The sequence below is a fragment of the Anabas testudineus genome, chromosome 18 (assembly GCF_900324465.2).
Source record: "Anabas testudineus chromosome 18, fAnaTes1.2, whole genome shotgun sequence".
Classification (NCBI taxonomy): Eukaryota; Metazoa; Chordata; class Actinopteri; order Anabantiformes; family Anabantidae; genus Anabas; species Anabas testudineus.
This window is the reverse complement of record NC_046627.1, coordinates 2740420-2763767: the sequence shown is the minus strand read 5'-3', so window position 1 is coordinate 2763767 and position 23348 is coordinate 2740420. Positions and strand designations below refer to the sequence as shown.

Here is a 23348-nt window from a genome sequence, read left to right as displayed (position 1 = left end):
CAGGTAATTAATTAGGTTTCCAGACTGTAGAGTGTTCTAAAGCAGAGGCAGCGCTGTCAATCTGGTGAAGTGTGACATAACATAACATAACATAACATAGCATAACATAACATAACATAACATAACATAACATAACATAGCATAGCATAACATAACATAACATAACATAACATAGCAAAGCATAACATAACATAGCAAACCATAACATAACATAACATAGCAAACCATAACATAACATAACATAACATAGCATAACATAACATAACATAACATAACATAACATAACATAACATAACATAGCAAAGCATAACATAACATAACATAACATAACATAACATAACATAACATAACATAACATAACATAACATAGCATAGCATAACATAACATAACATAACATAGCAAAGCATAGCATAGCATAACATAACATAGCATAACATAACATAACATAGCAAAGCATAACATAACATAACATAACATAGCATAACATAACATAACATAACATAACATAGCAAAGCATAACATAACATAACATAACATAACATAACATAACATAACATAGCAAAGCATAACATAACATAACATAACATAGCAAAGCATAACATAACATAACATAACATAACATAACATAACATAACATAACATAACAGCTTATGATGAAACATCAGTGTATCAAGTGCAACTCAAAGAGTTCTTTGCCGTTCCAGGTCAACTGCTGCTTGAGTGAAAGCAGGTCTCACCTTTTTTGCCACCTTAGTGTATAAAAAAACCATTATTCACATGCGCTGTCAGAATAATTTACAATGCAATGTATGTATGTATTATGTGTATAATGTATGTGTCCATCATTTTCATGTAGGTTACAGCAAATCCATTTTTCATATGATTACATTTTTTTCAAGTCCTTATCAAGGATGCTCTAAAGTAGGGGTGTCAAACTCAATTGCACAAGGGGCCAAAATCCAAAACACACTTTAGGTCGCGGGCCGAACAGGATAAACATTTATTGAACACACTAAAACTTTTAAAACTTTACTTTTTTTAACATAAACCTTAAATAACTTATAATACTTTGCTCTCTATAAAAATATATCCTCTCTAAATTAAACAAGCTGGAAATAAAGTAAACATTAAAAGAACAAACATTCAAATTTCTTAAATCTTCTGTCATTTTATATAAAAAATAAACTTAAACTTTAAATATCCCAAAAGATTTTACTCTCCATAAAAATATATCCTGTCAAAATTATACAAATTCAAAATATGAACATGCTGCATAACAAAACCTGGAAATATAAATTAAATTTGTGCTTTTCAGCAATAACAAATCAAATCATTCAGTCTTTGCTCTTCAGTCATTTTATCAGAGCTGCATCTGTTTTTGTCAACAGGTTCGTTTATATTTGTTGTGAGGTTCTGCGTTGTGGAGATTCTCAGGATGGACTGTAGGTTCTCACCAGTGAGACGACTCCTGTGTGCTGTTTTGTTAGTCTTCATCACTGAGAACAGCTTCTCACTAAGATTTGTTCTACCAAACATAAACAAGGTTCGAGCCTCATGTGGACGGAGCTGGGACATTTCTGCAGGAATGGAGTGAATAAACTGTGCGGGTCCTGCAGTGTCCTACTTTACCTTCAGTCATTACACTGCAGCTCAATCAGCTCCATCTGAATCTGCACAGGTGCAGTTTCAACATCGACGGTAAATGTGTTGAGAAGCAACTCAAAATTATTTTCTTGTTCGTCAAAGTCGCCAAAGCTCCGTGAGAACTCAGTTTATCAGTAAAGTGCATATTTGTGAACAGTGTTGTAACGATATGGTTCAACATTACTTGGTATCCTGAGGACTAGCTTCATAATAAGTTGCAGCATCATAAACTAAACTTGATTAACGCGGAATGTGTTCGGCAGCTGAAGCGCTGCATTATGGGATCTGTAGTTTATTGTGTTACCAGCGCTTCATGTCGCCATTAATAACAATAATATAGAAATGATCTCGCGGGCCTTGACTTTGACATATGGGCTCTAAAGCAAGGTTAAAATTTTATTTAGTATTTTTTTAAATCACTGTCTGTTTGACTTTGTTGAACTTTATCAAGGTGTTGAGGCAGTTAATTTTTTAACTCCACCCAACACCACCCCACCTGCCGAAAATCCACCCTCTGTCATCATATATCATGAGGTGTATTTAGTCCGTAGGATTTTCTCAACACTACCAGACCACAAGTTTTAACTTTGTGCTTTGGAATTAGTAGTGTTGTTGGATCTTTATTACATAGATTCATTTAATTTTAACAAGTTCTTGGATTAACAGGAGCTGAGGAAAGTGACAATGGCTGCTATAACATCTTCTTCAGCCTGGTGGACTTTACTTTTTCTCTGTCTCCCGGTGTCTGCTTCTCAGAGTGAGTGTTGCAGTGGATAAGAAATATTAACAATTGATAATGTCTTTGATAAAAACTGTGAAACCAACCTTGGTCTCCTGTCATTCTGACTTCATGCTGGTCAAAATAACCTTTCTCTAGTTGGTGAAATCTTTACTGTAAGTGTGAAACACAAATCACAAATGTGAATGACAGAACGGACCCTGATCAGTTTGGTGCCCTAGGCAAGATTTTGGCTTGTTTCATTTGTATTGCAGCCAATTTAACTAAACAATTTCCCTCTGGGCTTAATCAAGTTTTTCTTTGGAACTTTATCTTATCTTCCAGTCCAGTTGTGAAAAAAATAAAATTAAAATGTGACTTTTCTCACACAGAAAACAGAAAAGCACAAAACCACCATGGATGCAGTTATAAGCTGTTAGGCTACAGTTGTGACCTGCTGCTGTGGACGTGTAGAGTTAAAGTTGAACCCTTCTTTCTTTTCTCTTCTTCAGACCAGATAAACATCACAGCTAACCTTGGAGACAGAGTCATTCTGCCATGCAACACTTCCAGTAAATATGGTGCACTAGAGTGGAGCAGAGTTGGAATGAACGATTCAGTTTATTTATACAAGGACGGACAGTTGTATAAAGAAGGTCAGGATCCATCTTATAAGAACCGGGTGGAGCTAATGAATGGAAGCTTGTCTGTGATTATCTCGGATGTCAGGATTAATGACACTGGAACATATGAATGTCTTGTTGCCCCCAAGTCAAGACGTAATTTGCAGAGTAAAACTCTTCAACTCATCAACACCATCAACCTGACAGTTGAACCAGGTGAGTTAGTGTGTGTGTGTGTGTGGATCAGAGTTGAAGCTGCTTCCTGGTTGTTGATGTGAGAGTGAAACATCACAGATCAGATGTTGGTGTTGATGAGACTTTGTAGAAAACAGCTGGTATGAGTGATGGGATCAAAGTGCAGTAGATAATGTCTGACAGGAGTTTGAAGAGGAAATGGATTCTGTTGTGTTCTTCACTCATCACCTACCTGACACCTGCTGACTCACTGCTGCTTCTCATCTGCAGGAAACAACAAGGATGAAAGAGACAAGCGTACTGGACACATTGGACTGATCAGCGTGCTAGTTGCTGTAGTCGTTGTTGGTTTTGTGATATAGAATAGTATATTATATTCTATATTCTAAATATACCACTATAGTATATTGTTGACCCACAGCTTGTTGATAACAAAGCAGTGAATTGTTGTCATGAGTCTTTTCATTTCAAATTGATGCAGACAGTCACAGCATTCAGAGTGCGGTGACTGTTTCTTCTACCTCTCTGACTTTTCACCATTTTGGCCTCTGCTTAAGAAACTTGGAGCATCTTAAAGGTCCTCCTCGCTACTGCTACTACTAAGATCTAACAAGACAAGTATAGAGAGTAGTCCATTGTCTGATGCTAATAGAAGATCATAAGTGATCTTTACCAGTGCTGTTTCTGTACTATGATGTACTCTAAATCCTGACTGGAAATCTTCATACAAGTTATTGCTACGCAGGTGGTCGTACAATTGCTTAGAAACTATCTTTTCAAAGATTGAAATCATTATCTCTGATACTGACTTTCTAAATAAAGAAACAGACTGTTTAACTTAATTATCTAATTTTGACTTTATTTTAGTGTAATCTTGTATATTTGCTCTGAGAAGTTTTATCTAGTCAGCCAACAAAATTCAGAAGTGTGACTGAAAGAAAGAAAACTATGAAGTGAAGGAGGATGTGCTGTAACAGGTCTGACATGTTTAGGCGTTCAATCCAATTGAGTCTATATAGAGAGACAGACAGTGGAGAGATAACTCTTCCTTTAGCAGCAACTCAAGGCTCATGGTGGGCGGCTATCTGCCTCAGCCAGTTGGGAACGACCTTTGGTAGAAGGGAGAGAGTAAAGAACAAACAACACAGTATCAAACTGGTTCTTGACTTTTCCAGTTCAGTGTTATGTACGTATTGAATAATCAAGAGTGGTACGAGGGATATTCTTGAGAACAGTTAGGTGTTTTCTACTTTCTATTTTAGATCTGTCAGATAAAGTTTATACAATTAAATACAAAACTTATAACATTTAAATGTAATATAACATAGCATAGCATAGCATAACATAACATAGCATAACATAACATAACATAACATAACATAGCATAGCATAACATAACATAGCATAACATAACATAACATAGCATAACATAGCATAACATAACATAACATAGCATAACATAACATAACATAACATAACATAACATAACATAACATAGCATAACATAGCATAACATAACATAGCATAGCATAATATAACATAACATAACATAACATAACATAGCATAACATAACATAACATAGCATAGCATAGCATAGCATAACATAACATAACATAACATAGCAAAGCATAACATAACATAACATAGCATAACATAACATAACATAGCATAGCATAACATAACATAACATAGCATAACATAACATAACATAACATAGCATTGCATAATATAACATAACATAAAATAGCAAAGCATAGCATAACATAACATAACATAACATAACATAACAGGGATATTCTTGAGAACAGTTAGGTGTTTTCTACTTTCTATTTTAGATCTGTCAGATAAAGTTTATACAATTAAATACAAAACTTATAACATTTAAATGTAATATAACATAGCATAGCATAGCATAACATAACATAGCATAACATAACATAACATAGCATAACATAGCATAGCATAACATAACATAACATAGCATAACATAACATAACATAACATAACATAGCATAACATAACATAACATAACATAACATAGCATAACATAACATAACATAGCATAGCATAACATAACATAGCATAACATAACATAACATAATAACATAGCATAACATAACATAACATAGCATAACATAGCATAGCATAACATAACATAACATAGCATAGCATAGCATAATATAACATAACATAACATAGCATAACATAACATAACATAGCATAACATAACATAGCAAAGCATAACATAACATAACATAGCATAACATAACATAACATAACATAACATAGCAAAGCATAACATAACATAGCATAACATAACATAACATAACATAGCAAAGCATAACATAACATAGCATAACATAACATAACATAACATAACATAGCAAAGCATAACATAACATAACATAACATAACATAACATAACATAGCATAACATAACATAACATAGCATAGCATAACATAACATAACATAACATAACATAGCATAGCATAACATAACATAACATAACATAACATAACATAACAGCTTATGATGAAACATCAGTGTATCAAGTGCAACTCAAAGAGTTCTTTGCCGTTCCAGGTCAACTGCTGCTTGAGTGAAAGCAGGTCTCACCTTTTTTGCCACCTTAGTGTATAAAAAAACCATTATTCACATGCGATGTCAGAATAATTTACAATGCAATGTATGTATGTATTAATATTATTAATGTAGGTGTCCATCATTTTCATGTAGGTTACAGCAAATCCATTTTTCATATGATTACATTTTTTTCAAGTCCTTATCAAGGATGCTCTAAAGCAAGGTTAAAATTTAATTTAGTATTTTTTAAATCACTATCTGTTTGATTTTGGTGAACTTTATCAAGGTGTTGAGGCAGTTAATTTTTTAACTCCACCCAACACCACCCCACCTGCCGAAAATCCACCCTCTGTCATCATATATCATGAGGTGTATTTAGTCCGTAGGATTTTCTCAACACTACCAGACCACAAGTTTTAACTTTGTGCTTTGGAATTAGTAGTGTTGTTGGATCTTTATTACATAGATTTATTTAATTTTAACAAGTTCTTGGATTAACAGGAGCTGAGGAAAGTGACAATGGCTGCTATAACATCTTCTTCAGCCTGGTGGACTTTACTTTTTCTCTGTCTCCCGGTGTCTGCTTCTCAGAGTGAGTGTTGCAGTGGATAAGAAATATTAACAATTGATAATGTCTTTGATAAAAACTGTGAAACCAACCTTGGTCTCCTGTCATTCTGACTTCATGCTGGTTAAAATAACCTTTCTCTAGTTGGTGAAATCTTTACTGTAAGTGTGAAACACAAATCACAAATGTGAATGACAGAACGGACCCTGATCAGTTTGGTGCCCTAGGCAAGATTTTGGCTTGTTTCATTTGTATTGCAGCCAATTTAACTAAACAATTTCCCTCTGGGCTTAATCAAGTTTTTCTTTGGAACTTTATCTTATCTTCCAGTGCAGTTGTGAAAAAAAATAAAAATAAAATGTGTCTTTTCTCACACAGAAAACAGAAAAGCACAAAACCACCATGGATGCAGTTATAAGCTGTTAGGCTACAGTTGTGACCTGCTGCTGTGGACGTGTAGAGTTAAAGTTGAACCCTTCTCTCTTTTCTCTTCTTCAGTCCAGATAAACATCACAGCTAACCTTGGAGACAGAGTCATTCTGCCATGCAACACTTCCAGTAAATATGGTGCACTAGAGTGGAGCAGAGTTGGAATGAACGATTCAGTTTATTTATACAAGGACGGACAGTTGTATAAAGAAGGTCAGGATCCATCTTATAAGAACCGGGTGGAGCTAATGAATGGAAGCTTGTCTGTGATTATCTCGGATGTCAGGATTAATGACACTGGAACATATGAATGTCTTGTTGCCCCCAAGTCAAGACGTAATTTGCAGAGTAAAACTCTTCAACTCATCAACACCATCAACCTGACAGTTGAACCAGGTGAGTTAGTGTGTGTGTGTGTGTGTGTGTGTGTGTGTGTGTGTGTGGATCAGAGTTGAAGCTGCTTCCTGGTTGTTGATGTGAGAGTGAAACATCACAGATCAGATGTTGGTGTTGATGAGACTTTGTAGAAAACAGCTGGTATGAGTGATGGGATCAAAGTGCAGTAAATAATGTCTGACAGGAGTTTGAAGAGGAAATGGATTCTGTTGTGTTCTTCACTCATCACCTACCTGACACCTGCTGACTCACTGCTGCTTCTCATCTGCAGGAAACAACAAGGATGAAGGAGACAAGCGTACTGGACACATTGGACTGATCAGCGTGCTAGTTGCTGTAGTCGTTGTTGGTTTTGTGATATAGAATAGTATATTATATTCTATATTCTAACTATACCACTATAGTATATTGTTGACCCACAGCTTGTTGATAACAAAGCAGTGAATTGTTGTCATGAGTCTTTTCATTTCAAATTGATGCAGACAGTCACAGCATTCAGAGTGCGGTGACTAGTTCTTCTACCTCTCTGTCTTTTCACCATTTTGGCCTCTGCTTAAGAAACTTGGAGCATCTTAAAGGTCCTCCTCGCTACTGCTACTACTAAGATCTAACAAGACAAGTATAGAGAGTAGTCCATTGTCTGATGCTAATAGAAGATCATTAGTGACCTTTACCTGTGCTCTTTCTGTGCTATGATGTACTCTAAATCCTGACTGGAAATCTTCATACAGGTTATTACTGCGCAGGTGGTCATATAATTGATTAGAAACAGTTTTACTACAAATTTCAGTTTTCAGTTGTTAGCAACATTGTCCCTGCAGTGAAAGTGAAATAAAGTCAAACCTGCTGAACTTAAATGTTTTGTTTTGAGAATTATTTCTCTTGGAAGTCAGATTTAAATAATAACCTAAAAAACCTTTTTGTAATGTGATTTATTTCACTTAACTCATCCATACATGTTTACGTAGTGTAACAAACACACTAAGTGGTGAAAATTCATGTTTATGTAGTGAGAAAAAGAAAAACTGATATTTTCTCATAAAATGTTACCAGACATATGAATCAATGAAACTGCTTTAAACAGACACATATGCTGACTGTATGTACAGATGTTGAGTGATAACTTTTAATTAATCTTAATCTTAATCATACATACAGCAAGTAACAGTACAATAAGTAAACACAAAATATTGTATAGAATCAACAACAGATCTCTAGTGTAGTGCAAAATTAAGATATACAGAACCATGCGAAGCTGTTGTTAAAGACTGAAATCCTTAATGTTGTTGTATTACACTGCAGTACAATTGTACATGTCATTTAATGTGATGTACAATCAAAAATACATTTGTTTAAAATTTATTTTATCATAATTTGACATTTTTTCATCATTTTTTCATGTTCATCTGTCATTGAGCTTTAATGATTTTTATGTAATTGTGCTGGATAGAACAAATTTTATTTTGCTGCTCAAACACCCCCTTTTTAAAAAATTTGCTGAAAAAACAGTAACTTTCTCTGTACGTAAAAACTCATTAGACAGAAACAGTCAATTAGACTTAGTTCTGGCCTCAAGTAATACTGTAAGAAACCTCGGAGTTATCTTTGTCCATGCATTTGTTACTTCCAGACTGGACTATTGTAATTCCTTATTAATAGTTTGTCCCAATAACTCATTAAAGAGCCTCCAGTTAACTGACAAGTTATTACTGCGCAACTGAAATATTTTGCCTTGTACGTCACTTGTGATGAATGATTAATTGTAAAATGTCAGTTTTGATTTATTTAAAAGCTTTGGCAGCATTTACTGGATTCATGGTTTGTTTTCTTGTCTGTAAACATTATTGAGTTACTTGTGACGTTTATCTTGTTAAGACACATTTTAACTCACCTGAAATTCTCTGGAACCACTTCCATAGAATCCAGTACCAACAGGAGACCTGAGCTCTGCTGCAGGATCAGGTATTTAAAAGAAAAAGACAGGGAAACGCTCCTACACAGAGAGGGTCTGAAAAGTAATGGATAAAATAAGGCGACACTTTGTGTCAGGCCTTTAAACAAAGTTTGTAACAAAAAGGATTCAAACAGACAGAAAACAATTTATAATTGTATGACTGAAGTGTAACTGACAACATAAGACAAGAAGTGAACCTGTCTCTGCATGTCGTGAGGGAATGAAACAAAGAAACATTCACAGTCTGCACACAAATCTGATCTCTGATCTGATAAAACTGATGACAAAGATTTCAATTCAATTAAATTCAGTTTTATTTGTATAATGCCAATTTACAACAGAAGTTATCTCAAGGCACTTTATAGTATTTAAGGTTTAAGACCTCACAGAAAATATTTATACAAAAAATTATAGAGAAAACTCAACAATCGCATTTGAGCAAGCTTTAGGCAACAGTGGAGAGGAAAAACTCCCTTTAGAGGAAGAAACCTCCAGCAGAACCAGGCTCATAGTGGGCGGCCATCTGCCTCGACCGGTTGGGGTGAGTGGAAAGAGAAGAGAGAAAAGAACAGCAGACAATAAGACAACAACAAGCAGCAAGAACATTGGACATGTCAACTGGATTCTGGAGATGTACAGCTCCAGGCCGAGGATACCTGCAGAAAAGTACAGAGAGAGGGAGACAGAGAGGAGGAAACACAACTAAAGGAGAGAGAAGACACAAAGTTAATGACATGAAATGGTAGAATTAGAATGGATACAGGAGAAAGGAGAGAGGAGAGGAGCTCAGTTTATCAGTAGAGGTCCCCCAGCAGACTAATCTATATCAGCATAACTAAGAGATGGTTCAGAGTCACCTGATCCATCTCTAACTATAAGCTTTATAAAAAAGGAAAGTTTTAAGTCTAGTCTTAAATGTAGAGAGGGTGTCTGCCTCCCGAACCAGAACTGGGAGCTGGTTCCACAGGAGAGGGGCTTGGTAGCTAAAGGTTCTGCCTCCCATTCTACATTTGGAAACTCTAGCAACCACAAGTAAACCTGCAGTCTGAGAACGGAGGGTTCTGCTGGGAAGATATGGAACTATGAGGTCTTTAAGATAAGATGGAGCCTGATTATTAAGGTATTTATAAGTGAGGAGAAGAATTTTAAATTCAATTCTGGATTTAACAGGGAGCCAATGGAGAGAGGCTAACGTAGGAGAAATATGATCTCTCTTACTAATTCCAGTCAGAACTCTGACTGCAGCATTTTGGATTAACTGGAGGATTTTTAATGAGTCATTTGGACAAACTATTAATAATGAATTACAATAGTCCAGTCTGGTAGTAACAAATGCATGGACTAGTTTTTCAGCATCACTTTGGGACAGGATGCTCCTAATTTTAGCAATGTTTCTTAGGTGAAAAAAGGCAGTTCTAGAGATTTCTTTTATGTATGAAGTGAAGGAGATATCCTGATCAAAGATAACTCCGAGGTTTCTTACAGTATTACTTGAGGCCAGAACTAAGTCATCAATGGTGAGAATGTGTTTAGACATAGTGTCTCTGAGATTTTTAGGCCCGAACAGTATAACCTCTGTCTTGTCTGGATTTAGGAGAAGGAAATTGGAGGACATCCAGGCCTTTATGTCTTTTAAGCATTCCTGAAGTTTGACTAATTGATTAGTTTCTCCTGGTTTCATAGATAAGTATAGCTGGGTATCATCTGCATAACAATGGAAATTTATAGAGTGTTTCCTAATAATATTGCCTGAGGGGACATATATAAAGTGAAAAGAATCGGTCCAAGCACAGATCCCTGTGGAACTCCATAGCTGACTTTGCTGTGCATGGAAGACTCATCATTAACGTGTACAAACTGAAATCTATCCGATAGATACGATTTAAACCACTCTAGTGCTGTTCCTTTGATTCCAATGACATGTTCCAGTCTGTGTAATAAAATGTTGTGATCTATAGTGTCGAATGCAGCACTAAGATCTAACAAGATGAGTATAGAGAGTAGTCCATTGTCTGATGCTAATAGAAGATCATTAGTGACCTTTACCAGTGCTGTTTCTGTACTATGATGTACTCTAAATCCTGACTGGAAATCTTCATACAAGTTATTGCTACGCAGGTGGTCGTACAATTGCTTAGACACTATCTTTTCAAAGATTGAAATCATTATCTCTGATACTGACTTTCTAAATAAAGAAACAGACTGTTTAACTTAATTATCTAATTTTGACTTTATTTTAGTGTAATCTTGTATATTTGCTCTGAGAAGTTTTATCTAGTCAGCCAACAAAATTCAGAAGTGTGACTGAAAGAAAGAAAACTATGAAGTGAAGGAGGATGTGCTGTAACAGGTCTGACATGTTTAGGCGTTCAATCCAATTGAGTCTATATAGAGAGACAGACAGTGGAGAGAAAACTCTTCCTTTAGCAGCAACTCAAGGCTCATGGTGGGCGGCTATCTGCCTCAGCCAGTTGGGAACGACCTTTGGTAGAAGGGAGAGAGTAAAGAACAAACAACACAGTATCAAACTGGTTCTTGACTTTTCCAGTTCAGTGTTATGTACGTATTGAATAATCAAGAGTGGTACGAGGGATATTCTTGAGAACAGTTAGGTGTTTTCTACTTTCTATTTTAGATCTGTCAGATAAAGTTTATACAATTAAATACAAAACTTATAACATTTAAATGTAATATATCATAGCATAGCATAACATAGCATAACATAACATAACATAGCATAACATAGCATAACATAACATAACATAGCATAACATAACATAACATAACATAACATAACATAACATAACATAGCATAACATAACATAACATAGCATAGCATAACATAACATAGCATAACATAACATAACAACATAGCATAACATAACATAACATAGCATAACATAGCATAGCATAACATAACATAACATAGCATAGCATAGCATAACATAACATAACATAACATAGCATAACATAACATAACATAGCATAACATAACATAGCAAAGCATAACATAACATAGCATAACATAACATAACATAGCAAAGCATAACATAACATAGCATAACATAACATAACATAACATAGCAAAGCATAACATAACATAGCATAACATAACATAACATAACATAACATAACATAACATAACATAACATAACATAACATAACATAACATAACATAGCAAAGCATAACATAACATAACATAGCATAACATAACATAACATAACATAACATAGCAAAGCATAACATAACATAACATAACATAACATAACATAACATAACAGCTTATGATGAAACATCAGTGTATCAAGTGCAACTCAAAGAGTTCTTTGCCGTTCCAGGTCAACTGCTGCTTGAGTGAAAGCAGGTCTCACCTTTTTTGCCACCTTAGTGTATAAAAAAACCATTATTCACATGCGATGTCAGAATAATTTACAATGCAATGTATGTATGTATTAATATTATTAATGTAGGTGTCCATCATTTTCATGTAGGTTACAGCAAATCCATTTTTCATATGATTACATTTTTTTCAAGTCCTTATCAAGGATGCTCTAAAGCAAGGTTAAAATTTAATTTAGTATTTTTTAAATCACTATCTGTTTGACTTTGGTGAACTTTATCAAGGTGTTGAGGCAGTTAATTTTTTAACTCCACCCAACACCACCCCACCTGCCGAAAATCCACCCTCTGTCATCATATATCATGAGGTGTATTTAGTCCGTAGGATTTTCTCAACACTACCAGACCACAAGTTTTAACTTTGTGCTTTGGAATTAGTATTGTTGTTGGATCTTTATTACATAGATTTATTTAATTTTAACAAGTTCTTGGATTAACAGGAGCTGAGGAAAGTGACAATGGCTGCTATAACATCTTCTTCAGCCTGGTGGACTTTACTTTTTCTCTGTCTCCCGGTGTCTGCTTCTCAGAGTGAGTGTTGCAGTGGATAAGAAATATTAACAATTGATAATGTCTTTGATAAAAACTGTGAAACCAACCTTGGTCTCCTGTCATTCTGACTTCATGCTGGTTAAAATAACCTTTCTCTAGTTGGTGAAATCTTTACTGTAAGTGTGAAACACAAATCACAAATGTGAATGACAGAACGGACCCTGATCAGTTTGGTGCCCTAGGCAAGATTTTGGCTTGTTTCATTTGTATTGCAGCCAATTTAACTAAACAATTTCCCTCTGGGCTTAATCAAGTTTTTCTTTGGAACTTTATCTTATCTTCCAGTCCAGTTGTGAAAAAAAATAAAAATAAAATGTGACTTTTCTCACACAGAAAACAGAAAAGCACAAAACCACCATGGATGCAGTTATAAGCTGTTAGGCTACAGTTGTGACCTGCTGCTGTGGACGTGTAGAGTTAAAGTTGAACCCTTCTCTCTTTTCTCTTCTTCAGTCCAGATAAACATCACAGCTAACCTTGGAGACAGAGTCATTCTGCCATGCAACACTTCCAGTAAATATGGTGCACTAGAGTGGAGCAGAGTTGGAATGAACGATTCAGTTTATTTATACAAGGACGGACAGTTGTATAAAGAAGGTCAGGATCCATCTTATAAGAACCGGGTGGAGCTAATGAATGGAAGCTTGTCTGTGATTATCTCGGATGTCAGGATTAATGACACTGGAACATATGAATGTCTTGTTGCCCCCAAGTCAAGACGTAATTTGCAGAGTAAAACTCTTCAACTCATCAACACCATCAACCTGACAGTTGAACCAGGTGAGTTAGTGTGTGTGTGTGTGTGGATCAGAGTTGAAGCTGCTTCCTGGTTGTTGATGTGAGAGTGAAACATCACAGATCAGATGTTGGTGTTGATGAGACTTTGTAGAAAACAGCTGGTATGAGTGATGGGATCAAAGTGCAGTAAATAATGTCTGACAGGAGTTTGAAGAGGAAATGGATTCTGTTGTGTTCTTCACTCATCACCTACCTGACACCTGCTGACTCACTGCTGCTTCTCATCTGCAGGAAACAACAAGGATGAAGGAGACAAGCGTACTGGACACATTGGACTGATCAGCGTGCTTGTTGCTGTAGTTGTTGTTGGTTTTGTGATATAGAATAGTATATTATATTATATTCTATATTCTAAATATACCAGTATAGTATATTGTTGACCCACAGCTTGTTGATAACAAAGCAGTGAATTGTTGTCATGAGTCTTTTCATTTCAAATTGATGCAGACAGTCACAGCATTCAGAGTGCGGTGACTAGTTCTTCTACCTCTCTGTCTTTTCACCATTTTGGCCTCTGCTTAAGAAACTTGGAGCATCTTAAAGGTCCTCCTCGCTACTGCTACTACTAAGATCTAACAAGACAAGTATAGAGAGTAGTCCATTGTCTGATGCTAATAGAAGATCATAAGTGATCTTTACCAGTGCTGTTTCTGTACTATGATGTACTCTAAATCCTGACTGGAAATCTTCATACAGGTTATTACTGCGCAGGTGGTCATATAATTGATTAGAAACAGTTTTACTACAAATTTCAGTTTTCAGTTGTTAGCAACATTGTCCCTGCAGTGAAAGTGAAATAAAGTCAAACCTGCTGAACTTAAATGTTTTGTTTTGAGAATTATTTCTCTTGGAAGTCAGATTTAAATAATAACCTAAAAAACCTTTTTGTAATGTGATTTATTTCACTTAACTCATCCATACATGTTTACGTAGTGTAACAAACACACTAAGTGGTGAAAATTCATGTTTATGTAGTGAGAAAAAGAAAAACTGATATTTTCTCATAAAATGTTATCAGACATATGAATCAATGAAACTGCTTTAAACAGACACATATGCTGACTGTATGTACAGATGTTGAGTGATAACTTTTAATTAATCTTAATCTTAATCATACATACAGCAAGTAACAGTACAATAAGTAAACACAAAATATTGTATAGAATCAACAACAGATCTCTAGTGTAGTGCAAAATTAAGATATACAGAACCATGCGAAGCTGTTGTTAAAGACTGAAATCCTTAATGTTGTTGTATTACACTGCAGTACAATTGTACATGTCATTTAATGTGATGTACAATCAAAAATACATTTGTTTAAAATTTATTTTATCATAATTTGGCATTTTTTCATCATTTTTTCATGTTCATCTGTCATTGAGCTTTAATGATTTTTATGTAATTGTGCTGGATAGAACAAATTTTATTTTGCTGCTCAAACACCCCCTTTTTAAAAAATTTGCTGAAAAAACAGTAACTTTCTCTGTACGTAAAAACTCATTAGACAGAAACAGTCAATTAGACTTAGTTCTGGCCTCAAGTAATACTGTAAGAAACCTCGGAGTTATCTTTGTCCATGCATTTGTTACTTCCAGACTGGACTATTGTAATTCCTTATTAATAGTTTGTCCCAATAACTCATTAAAGAGCCTCCAGTTAACTGACAAGTTATTACTGCGCAACTGAAATATTTTGCCTTGTACGTCACTTGTGATGAATGATTAATTGTAAAATGTCAGTTTTGATTTATTTAAAAGCTTTGGCAGCATTTACTGGATTCATGGTTTGTTTTCTTGTCTGTAAACATTATTGAGTTACTTGTGACGTTTATCTTGTTAAGACACATTTTAACTCACCTGAAATTCTCTGGAACCACTTCCATAGAATCCAGTACCAACAGGAGACCTGAGCTCTGCTGCAGGATCAGGTATTTAAAAGAAAAAGACAGGGAAACGCTCCTACACAGAGAGGGTCTGAAAAGTAATGGATAAAATAAGGCGACACTTTGTGTCAGGCCTTTAAACAAAGTTTGTAACAAAAAGGATTCAAACAGACAGAAAACAATTTATAATTGTATGACTGAAGTGTAACTGACAACATAAGACAAGAAGTGAACCTGTCTCTGCGTGTCGTGAGGGAATGAAACAAAGAAACATTCACAGTCTGCACACAAATCTGATCTCTGATCTGATAAAACTGATGACAAAGATTTCAATTCAATTAAATTCAGTTTTATTTGTATAATGCCAATTTACAACAGAAGTTATCTCAAGGCACTTTATAGTATTTAAGGTTTAAGACCTCACAGAAAATATTTATACAAAAAATTATAGAGAAAACTCAACAATCGCATTTGAGCAAGCTTTAGGCAACAGTGGAGAGGAAAAACTCCCTTTAGAGGAAGAAACCTCCAGCAGAACCAGGCTCATAGTGGGCGGCCATCTGCCTCGACCGGTTGGGGTGAGTGGAAAGAGAAGAGAGAAAAGAACAGCAGACAATAAGACAAAAACAAGCAGCAAGAACATTGGACATGTCAACTGGATTCTGGAGATGTACAGCTCCAGGCCGAGGATACCTGCAGAAAAGTACAGAGAGAGGGAGACAGAGAGGAGGAAACACAACTAAAGGAGAGAGAAGACACAAAGTTAATGACATGAAATGGTAGAATTAGAATGGATAGAGGAGAAAGGAGAGAGGAGAGGAGCTCAGTTTATCAGTAGAGGTCCCCCAGCAGAATAACCTATATCAGCATAACTAAGAGATGGTTCAGAGTCACCTGATCCATCTCTAACTATAAGCTTTATAAAAAAGGAAAGTTTTAAGTCTAGTCTTAAATGTAGAGAGGGTGTCTGCCTCCCGAACCAGAACTGGGAGCTGGTTCCACAGGAGAGGGGCTTGGTAGCTAAAGGTTCTGCCTCCCATTCTACATTTGGAAACTCTAGCAACCACAAGTAAACCTGCAGTCTGAGAACGGAGGGTTCTGCTGGGAAGATATGGAACTATGAGGTCTTTAAGATAAGATGGAGCCTGATTATTAAGGTATTTATAAGTGAGGAGAAGAATTTTAAATTCAATTCTGGATTTAACAGGGAGCCAATGGAGAGAGGCTAACGTAGGAGAAATATGATCTCTCTTACTAATTCCAGTCAGAACTCTGACTGCAGCATTTTGGATTAACTGGAGGATTTTTAATGAGTCATTTGGACAAACTATTAATAATGAATTACAATAGTCCAGTCTGGAAGTAACAAATGCATGGACTAGTTTTTCAGCATCACTTTGGGACAGGATGCTCCTAATTTTAACTTTAATGTTTCTTAGGTGAAAAAAGGCAGTTCTAGAGATTTCTTTGATGTATGAAGTGAAGGAGATATCCTGATCAAAGATAACTCCGAGGTTTCTTACAGTATTACTTGAGGCCAGAACTAAGTCATCAATGGTGAGAATGTGATTAGACATAGTGTCTCTGAGATTTTTAGGCCTGAACAGTATAACCTCTGTCTTGGCTGGATTTAGGAGAAGGAAATTGGAGGACATCAGGGTCTTTATGTGTTTTAAGCAGCTTGAAGTTTGACTAATTGATTAGTTTCTCCTGGTTTCATAGATAAGTATAGCTGGGTATCATCTGCATAGCAATGGAAATTTATAGAGTGTTCCTAATAATATTGCCTAAAGGGGACATATATAAAGTGAAAAGAATCGGTCCAAGCACAGATCCCTGTGGAACTCCATAGCTGACTTTGCTGTGCAAGGAAGACTCATCATTAACGTGTACAAACTGAAATCTATCCGATAGATACGATTTAAACCACTCTAGTGCTGTTCCTTTGATTCCAATGACATGTTCCAGTCTGTGTAATAAAATGTTGTGATCTATAGTGTCGAATGCAGCACTAAGATCTAACAAGATGAGTATAGAGAGTAGTCCATTGTCTGATGCTAATAGAAGATCATTAGTGACCTTTACCAGTGCTGTTTCTGTACTATGATGTACTCTAAATCCTGACTGGAAATCTTCATACAAGTTATTGCTACGCAGGTGGTCGTACAATTGCTTAGAAACTATCTTTTGAAAGATTGAAATCATTATCTCTGATACTGACTTTCTAAATAAAGAACAGACTGTTTAACTTAATTATCTAATTTTGACTTTATTTTAGTGTAATCTTGTATATTTGCTCTGAGAAGTTTTATCTAGTCAGCCAACAAAATTCAGAAGTGTGACTGAAAGAAAGAAAACTATGAAGTGAAGGAGGATGTGCTGTAACAGGTCTGACATGTTTAGGCGTTCAATCCAATTGATTCTATATAGAGAGACAGACAGTGGAGAGATAACTCTTCCTTTAGCAGCAACTCAAGGCTCATGGTGGGCGGCTATCTGCCTCAGCCAGTTGGGAACGACCTTTGGTAGAAGGGAGAGAGTAAAGAACAAACAACACAGTATCAAACTGGTTCTTGACTTTTCCAGTTCAGTGTTATGTACGTATTGAATAATCAAGAGTGGTACGAGGGATATTCTTGAGAACAGTTAGGTGTTTTCTACTTTCTATTTTAGATCTGTCAGATAAAGTTTATACAATTAAATACAAAACTTATAACATTTAAATGTAATATAACATAGCATAGCATAACATAACATAGCATAACATAACATAACATAGCATAACATAGCATAACATAACATAACATAACATAACATAACATAACATAGCATAACATAACATAGCATAATATAACATAACATAACATAAAGTAACATAGCATAACATAACATAACATAGCATAGCATAGCATAACATAACATAACATAACATAGCAAAGCATAACATAACATAACATAACATAGCATAACATAACATAACATAGCATAACATAACATAACATAGCATAAAATAGCAAAGCATAGCATAACATAACATAACATAACATAACATAACAGGGATATTCTTGAGAACAGTTAGGTGTTTTCTACTTTCTATTTTAGATCTGTCAGATAAAGTTTATACAATTAAATACAAAACTTATAACATTTAAATGTAATATAACATAGCATAGCATAACATAACATAGCATAACATAACATAACATAGCATAACATAACATAACATAACATAACATAACATAACATAACATAACATAGCATAACATAACATAACATAACATAACATAACATAACATAACATAGCATAACATAACATAACATAGCATAGCATAACATAACATAGCATAACATAACAACATAGCATAACATAACATAACATAGCATAACATAGCATAGCATAACATAACATAACATAGCAAAGCATAGCATAGCATAATATAACATAACATAGCATAACATAACATAACATAGCATAACATAACATAACATAGCAAAGCATAACATAACATAACATAGCATAACATAACATAACATAGCAAAGCATAACATAACATAACATAGCATAACATAACATAACATAACATAGCATAACATAACATAACATAGCATAGCATAACATAACATAGCATAACATAACAACATAGCATAACATAACATAACATAGCATAACATAGCATAGCATAACATAACATAACATAGCAAAGCATAGCATAGCATAATATAACATAACATAGCATAACATAACATAGCATAACATAACATAACATAGCAAAGCATAACATAACATAACATAGCATAACATAACATAGCAAAGCATAATATAACATAACATAACATAACATAACATAGCATAACATAGCATAGCATAACATAACATAACATAACATAACATAGCAAAGCATAACATAACATAACATAACATAACATAACATAACATAACATAACATAACATAACATAACATAGCATAACATAACATAACATAACATAACATAACATAACATAGCATAACATAACATAGCATAGCATAACATAACATAGCATAACATAACAACATAGCATAACATAACATAACATAGCATAACATAGCATAGCATAACATAACATAGCAAAGCATAGCATAGCATAATATAACATAACATAGCATAACATAACATAACATAGCATAACATAACATAACATAGCAAAGCATAACATAACATAACATAGCATAACATAACATAACATAGCAAAGCATAATATAACATAACATAACATAACATAACATAGCATAACATAACATAGCATAGCATAGCATAACATAACATAACATAACATAGCAAAGCATAACATAACATAACATAGCATAACATAACATAACATAGCATAGCATAACATAACATAACATAGCATAACATAACATAACATAACATAACAGGGATATTCTTGAGAACAGTTAGGTGTTTTCTACTTTCTATTTTAGATCTGTCAGATAAAGTTTATACAATTAAATACAAAACTTATAACATTTAAATGTAATATAACATAGCATAGCATAACATAACATAGCATAACATAACATAACATAGCATAACATAGCATAACATAACATAACATAACATAGCATAACATAACATAACATAACATAGCATAACATAACATAACATAACATAACATAGCATAACATAACATAACATAGCATAACATAACATAGCATAACATAACATAACATAACAACATAGCATAACATAACATAGCATAACATAGCATAGCATAACATAACATAACATAGCAAAGCATAGCATAATATAACATAACATAACATAGCATAACATAACATAGCAAAGCATAACATAACATAACATAGCATAACATAACATAGCATAACATAACATAGCAAAGCATAACATAACATAGCATAACATAACATAACATAACATAACATAGCAAAGCATAACATAACATAACATAACATAACATAACATAACATAACATAACATAGCAAAGCATAACATAACATAACATAGCATAACATAACATAACATAACATAACATAACATAGCAAAGCATAACATAACATAACATAACATAACATAACATAACATAACATAACATAGCAAAGCATAACATAACATAACATAACATAACATAACATAACATAACAGCTTATGATGAAACATCAGTGTATCAAGTGCAACTCAAAGAGTTCTTTGCCGTTCCAGGTCAACTGCTGCTTGAGTGAAAGCAGGTCTCACCTTTTTTGCCACCTTAGTGTATAAAAAAAACATTATTCACATGCGATGTCAGAATAATTTACAATGCAATGTATGTATGTATTAATATTATTAATGTAGGTGTCTATCATTTTCATGTAGGTTACAGCAAATCCATTTTTCATATGATTACATTTTTTTCAAGTCCTTATCAAGGATGCTCTAAAGCAAGGTTAAAATTTAATTTAGTATTTTTTTAATCACTATCTGTTTGACTTTGGTGAACTTTATCAAGGTGTTGAGGCAGTTAATTTTTTAACTCCACCCAACACCACCCCACCTGCCGAAAATCCACCCTCTGTCATCATATATCATGAGGTGTATTTAGTCCGTAGGATTTTCTCAACACTACCAGACCACAAGTTTTAACTTTGTGCTTTGGAATTAGTAGTGTTGTTGGATCTTTATTACATAGATTTATTTAATTTTAACAAGTTCTTGGATTAACAGGAGCTGAGGAAAGTGACAATGGCTGCTATAACATCTTCTTCAGCCTGGTGGACTTTACTTTTTCTCTGTCTCCCGGTGTCTGCTTCTCAGAGTGAGTGTTGCAGTGGATAAGAAATATTAACAATTGATAATGTCTTTGATAAAAACTGTGAAACCAACCTTGGTCTCCTGTCATTCTGACTTCATGCTGGTTAAAATAACCTTTCTCTAGTTGGTGAAATCTTTACTGTAAGTGTGAAACACAAATCACAAATGTGAATGACAGAACGGACCCTGATCAGTTTGGTGCCCTAGGCAAGATTTTGGCTTGTTTCATTTGTATTGCAGCCAATTTAACTAAACAATTTCCCTCTGGGCTTAATCAAGTTTTTCTTTGGAACTTTATCTTATCTTCCAGTGCAGTTGTGAAAAAAAATAAAAATAAAATGTGACTTTTCTCACACAGAAAACAGAAAAGCACAAAACCACCATGGATGCAGTTATAAGCTGTTAGGCTACAGTTGTGACCTGCTGCTGTGGACGTGTAGAGTTAAAGTTGAACCCTTCTCTCTTTTCTCTTCTTCAGTCCAGATAAACATCACAGCTAACCTTGGAGACAGAGTCATTCTGCCATGCAACACTTCCAGTAAATATGGTGCACTAGAGTGGAGCAGAGTTGGAATGAACGATTCAGTTTATTTATACAAGGACGGACAGTTGTATAAAGAAGGTCAGGATCCATCTTATAAGAACCGGGTGGAGCTAATGAATGGAAGCTTGTCTGTGATTATCTCGGATGTCAGGATTAATGACACTGGAACATATGAATGTCTTGTTGCCCCCAAGTCAAGACGTAATTTGCAGAGTAAAACTCTTCAACTCATCAACACCATCAACCTGACAGTTGAACCAGGTGAGTTAGTGTGTGTGTGTGTGTGTGTGTGTGTGTGTGTGTGTGGATCAGAGTTGAAGCTGCTTCCTGGTTGTTGATGTGAGAGTGAAACATCACAGATCAGATGTTGGTGTTGATGAGACTTTGTAGAAAACAGCTGGTATGAGTGATGGGATCAAAGTGCAGTAAATAATGTCAGGAGTTTGAAGAGGAAATGGATTCTGTTGTGTTCTTCACTCATCACCTACCTGACACCTGCTGACTCACTGCTGCTTCTCATCTGCAGGAAACAACAAGGATGAAGGAGACAAGCGTACTGGACACATTGGACTGATCAGCGTGCTAGTTGCTGTAGTCGTTGTTGGTTTTGTGATATAGAATAGTATATTATATTCTATATTCTAAATATACCACTATAGTATATTGTTGACCCACAGCTTGTTGATAACAAAGCAGTGAATTGTTGTCATGAGTCTTTTCATTTCAAATTGATGCAGACAGTCACAGCATTCAGAGTGCGGTGACTGTTTCTTCTACCTCTCTGTCTTTTCACCATTTTGGCCTCTGCTTAAGAAACTTGGAGCATCTTAAAGGTCCTCCTCGCTACTGCTACTACTAAGATCTAACAAGACAAGTATAGAGAGTAGTCCATTGTCTGATGCTAATAGAAGATCATTAGTGACCTTTACCTGTGCTCTTTCTGTGCTATGATGTACTCTAAATCCTGACTGGAAATCTTCATACAAGTTATTACTGCGCAGGTGGTCATATAATTGATTAGAAACAGTTTTACTACAAATTTCAGTTTTCAGTTGTTAGCAACATTGTCCCTGCAGTGAAAGTGAAATAAAGTCAAACCTGCTGAACTTAAATGTTTTGTTTTGAGAATTATTTCTCTTAGAAGTCAGATTTAAATAATAACCTAAAAAACCTTTTTGTAATGTGATTTATTTCACTTAACTCATCCATACATGTTTACGTAGTGTAACAAACACACTAAGTGGTGAAAATTCATGTTTATGTAGTGAGAAA

The 23348-nt window shown here is 34.7% G+C and overlaps 3 protein-coding genes across 5 annotated transcripts; all 3 read left to right on the top strand.

Moving 5' to 3' along the window:
* The first annotated feature begins 2202 nt into the window (after positions 1 to 2202).
* Positions 2203 to 7549, top strand: LOC113155715 (myelin-oligodendrocyte glycoprotein-like). 3 transcript variants are annotated; one of them, XM_033326703.1, is made up of 3 exons: positions 2203 to 2402; positions 2876 to 3202; positions 7431 to 7543. In XM_033326703.1, the coding sequence occupies exons 1-3, from the start codon at positions 2330 to 2332 to the stop codon at positions 7520 to 7522; spliced, it is 492 nt and encodes a 163-aa protein (XP_033182594.1). In that variant the 5' UTR covers positions 2203 to 2329; the 3' UTR covers positions 7523 to 7543. The 3 variants fall into 3 exon arrangements, 2 of the variants coding, with proteins under 2 accessions (XP_033182594.1, XP_026225212.1); XM_026369427.1 differs by lacking the exons at positions 2203 to 2402; positions 2876 to 3202 and adding exons at positions 6159 to 6358; positions 6833 to 7159 and having other exon boundaries at positions 7431 to 7549; XR_004463478.1 differs by lacking the exons at positions 2203 to 2402; positions 7431 to 7543 and adding an exon at positions 3452 to 3468 and having other exon boundaries at positions 2838 to 3202.
* Positions 7550 to 12901: 5352 nt separating this feature from the next.
* Positions 12902 to 14494, top strand: LOC113168393 (myelin-oligodendrocyte glycoprotein-like). Its single transcript, XM_026369430.2, has 3 exons — positions 12902 to 13044; positions 13519 to 13845; positions 14095 to 14494. Exons 1-3 carry the CDS (start codon positions 12972 to 12974, stop codon positions 14184 to 14186), a joined length of 492 nt encoding a protein of 163 aa, XP_026225215.1. The 5' UTR covers positions 12902 to 12971; the 3' UTR covers positions 14187 to 14494.
* Positions 14495 to 21335: 6841 nt separating this feature from the next.
* LOC113168392 (myelin-oligodendrocyte glycoprotein-like) lies at positions 21336 to 23018 on the top strand. The gene is made up of 3 exons (XM_026369428.2): positions 21336 to 21536; positions 22011 to 22337; positions 22603 to 23018. Exons 1-3 carry the CDS (start codon positions 21464 to 21466, stop codon positions 22692 to 22694), a joined length of 492 nt encoding a protein of 163 aa, XP_026225213.1. The 5' UTR covers positions 21336 to 21463; the 3' UTR covers positions 22695 to 23018.
* Positions 23019 to 23348: the final 330 nt, after the last annotated feature.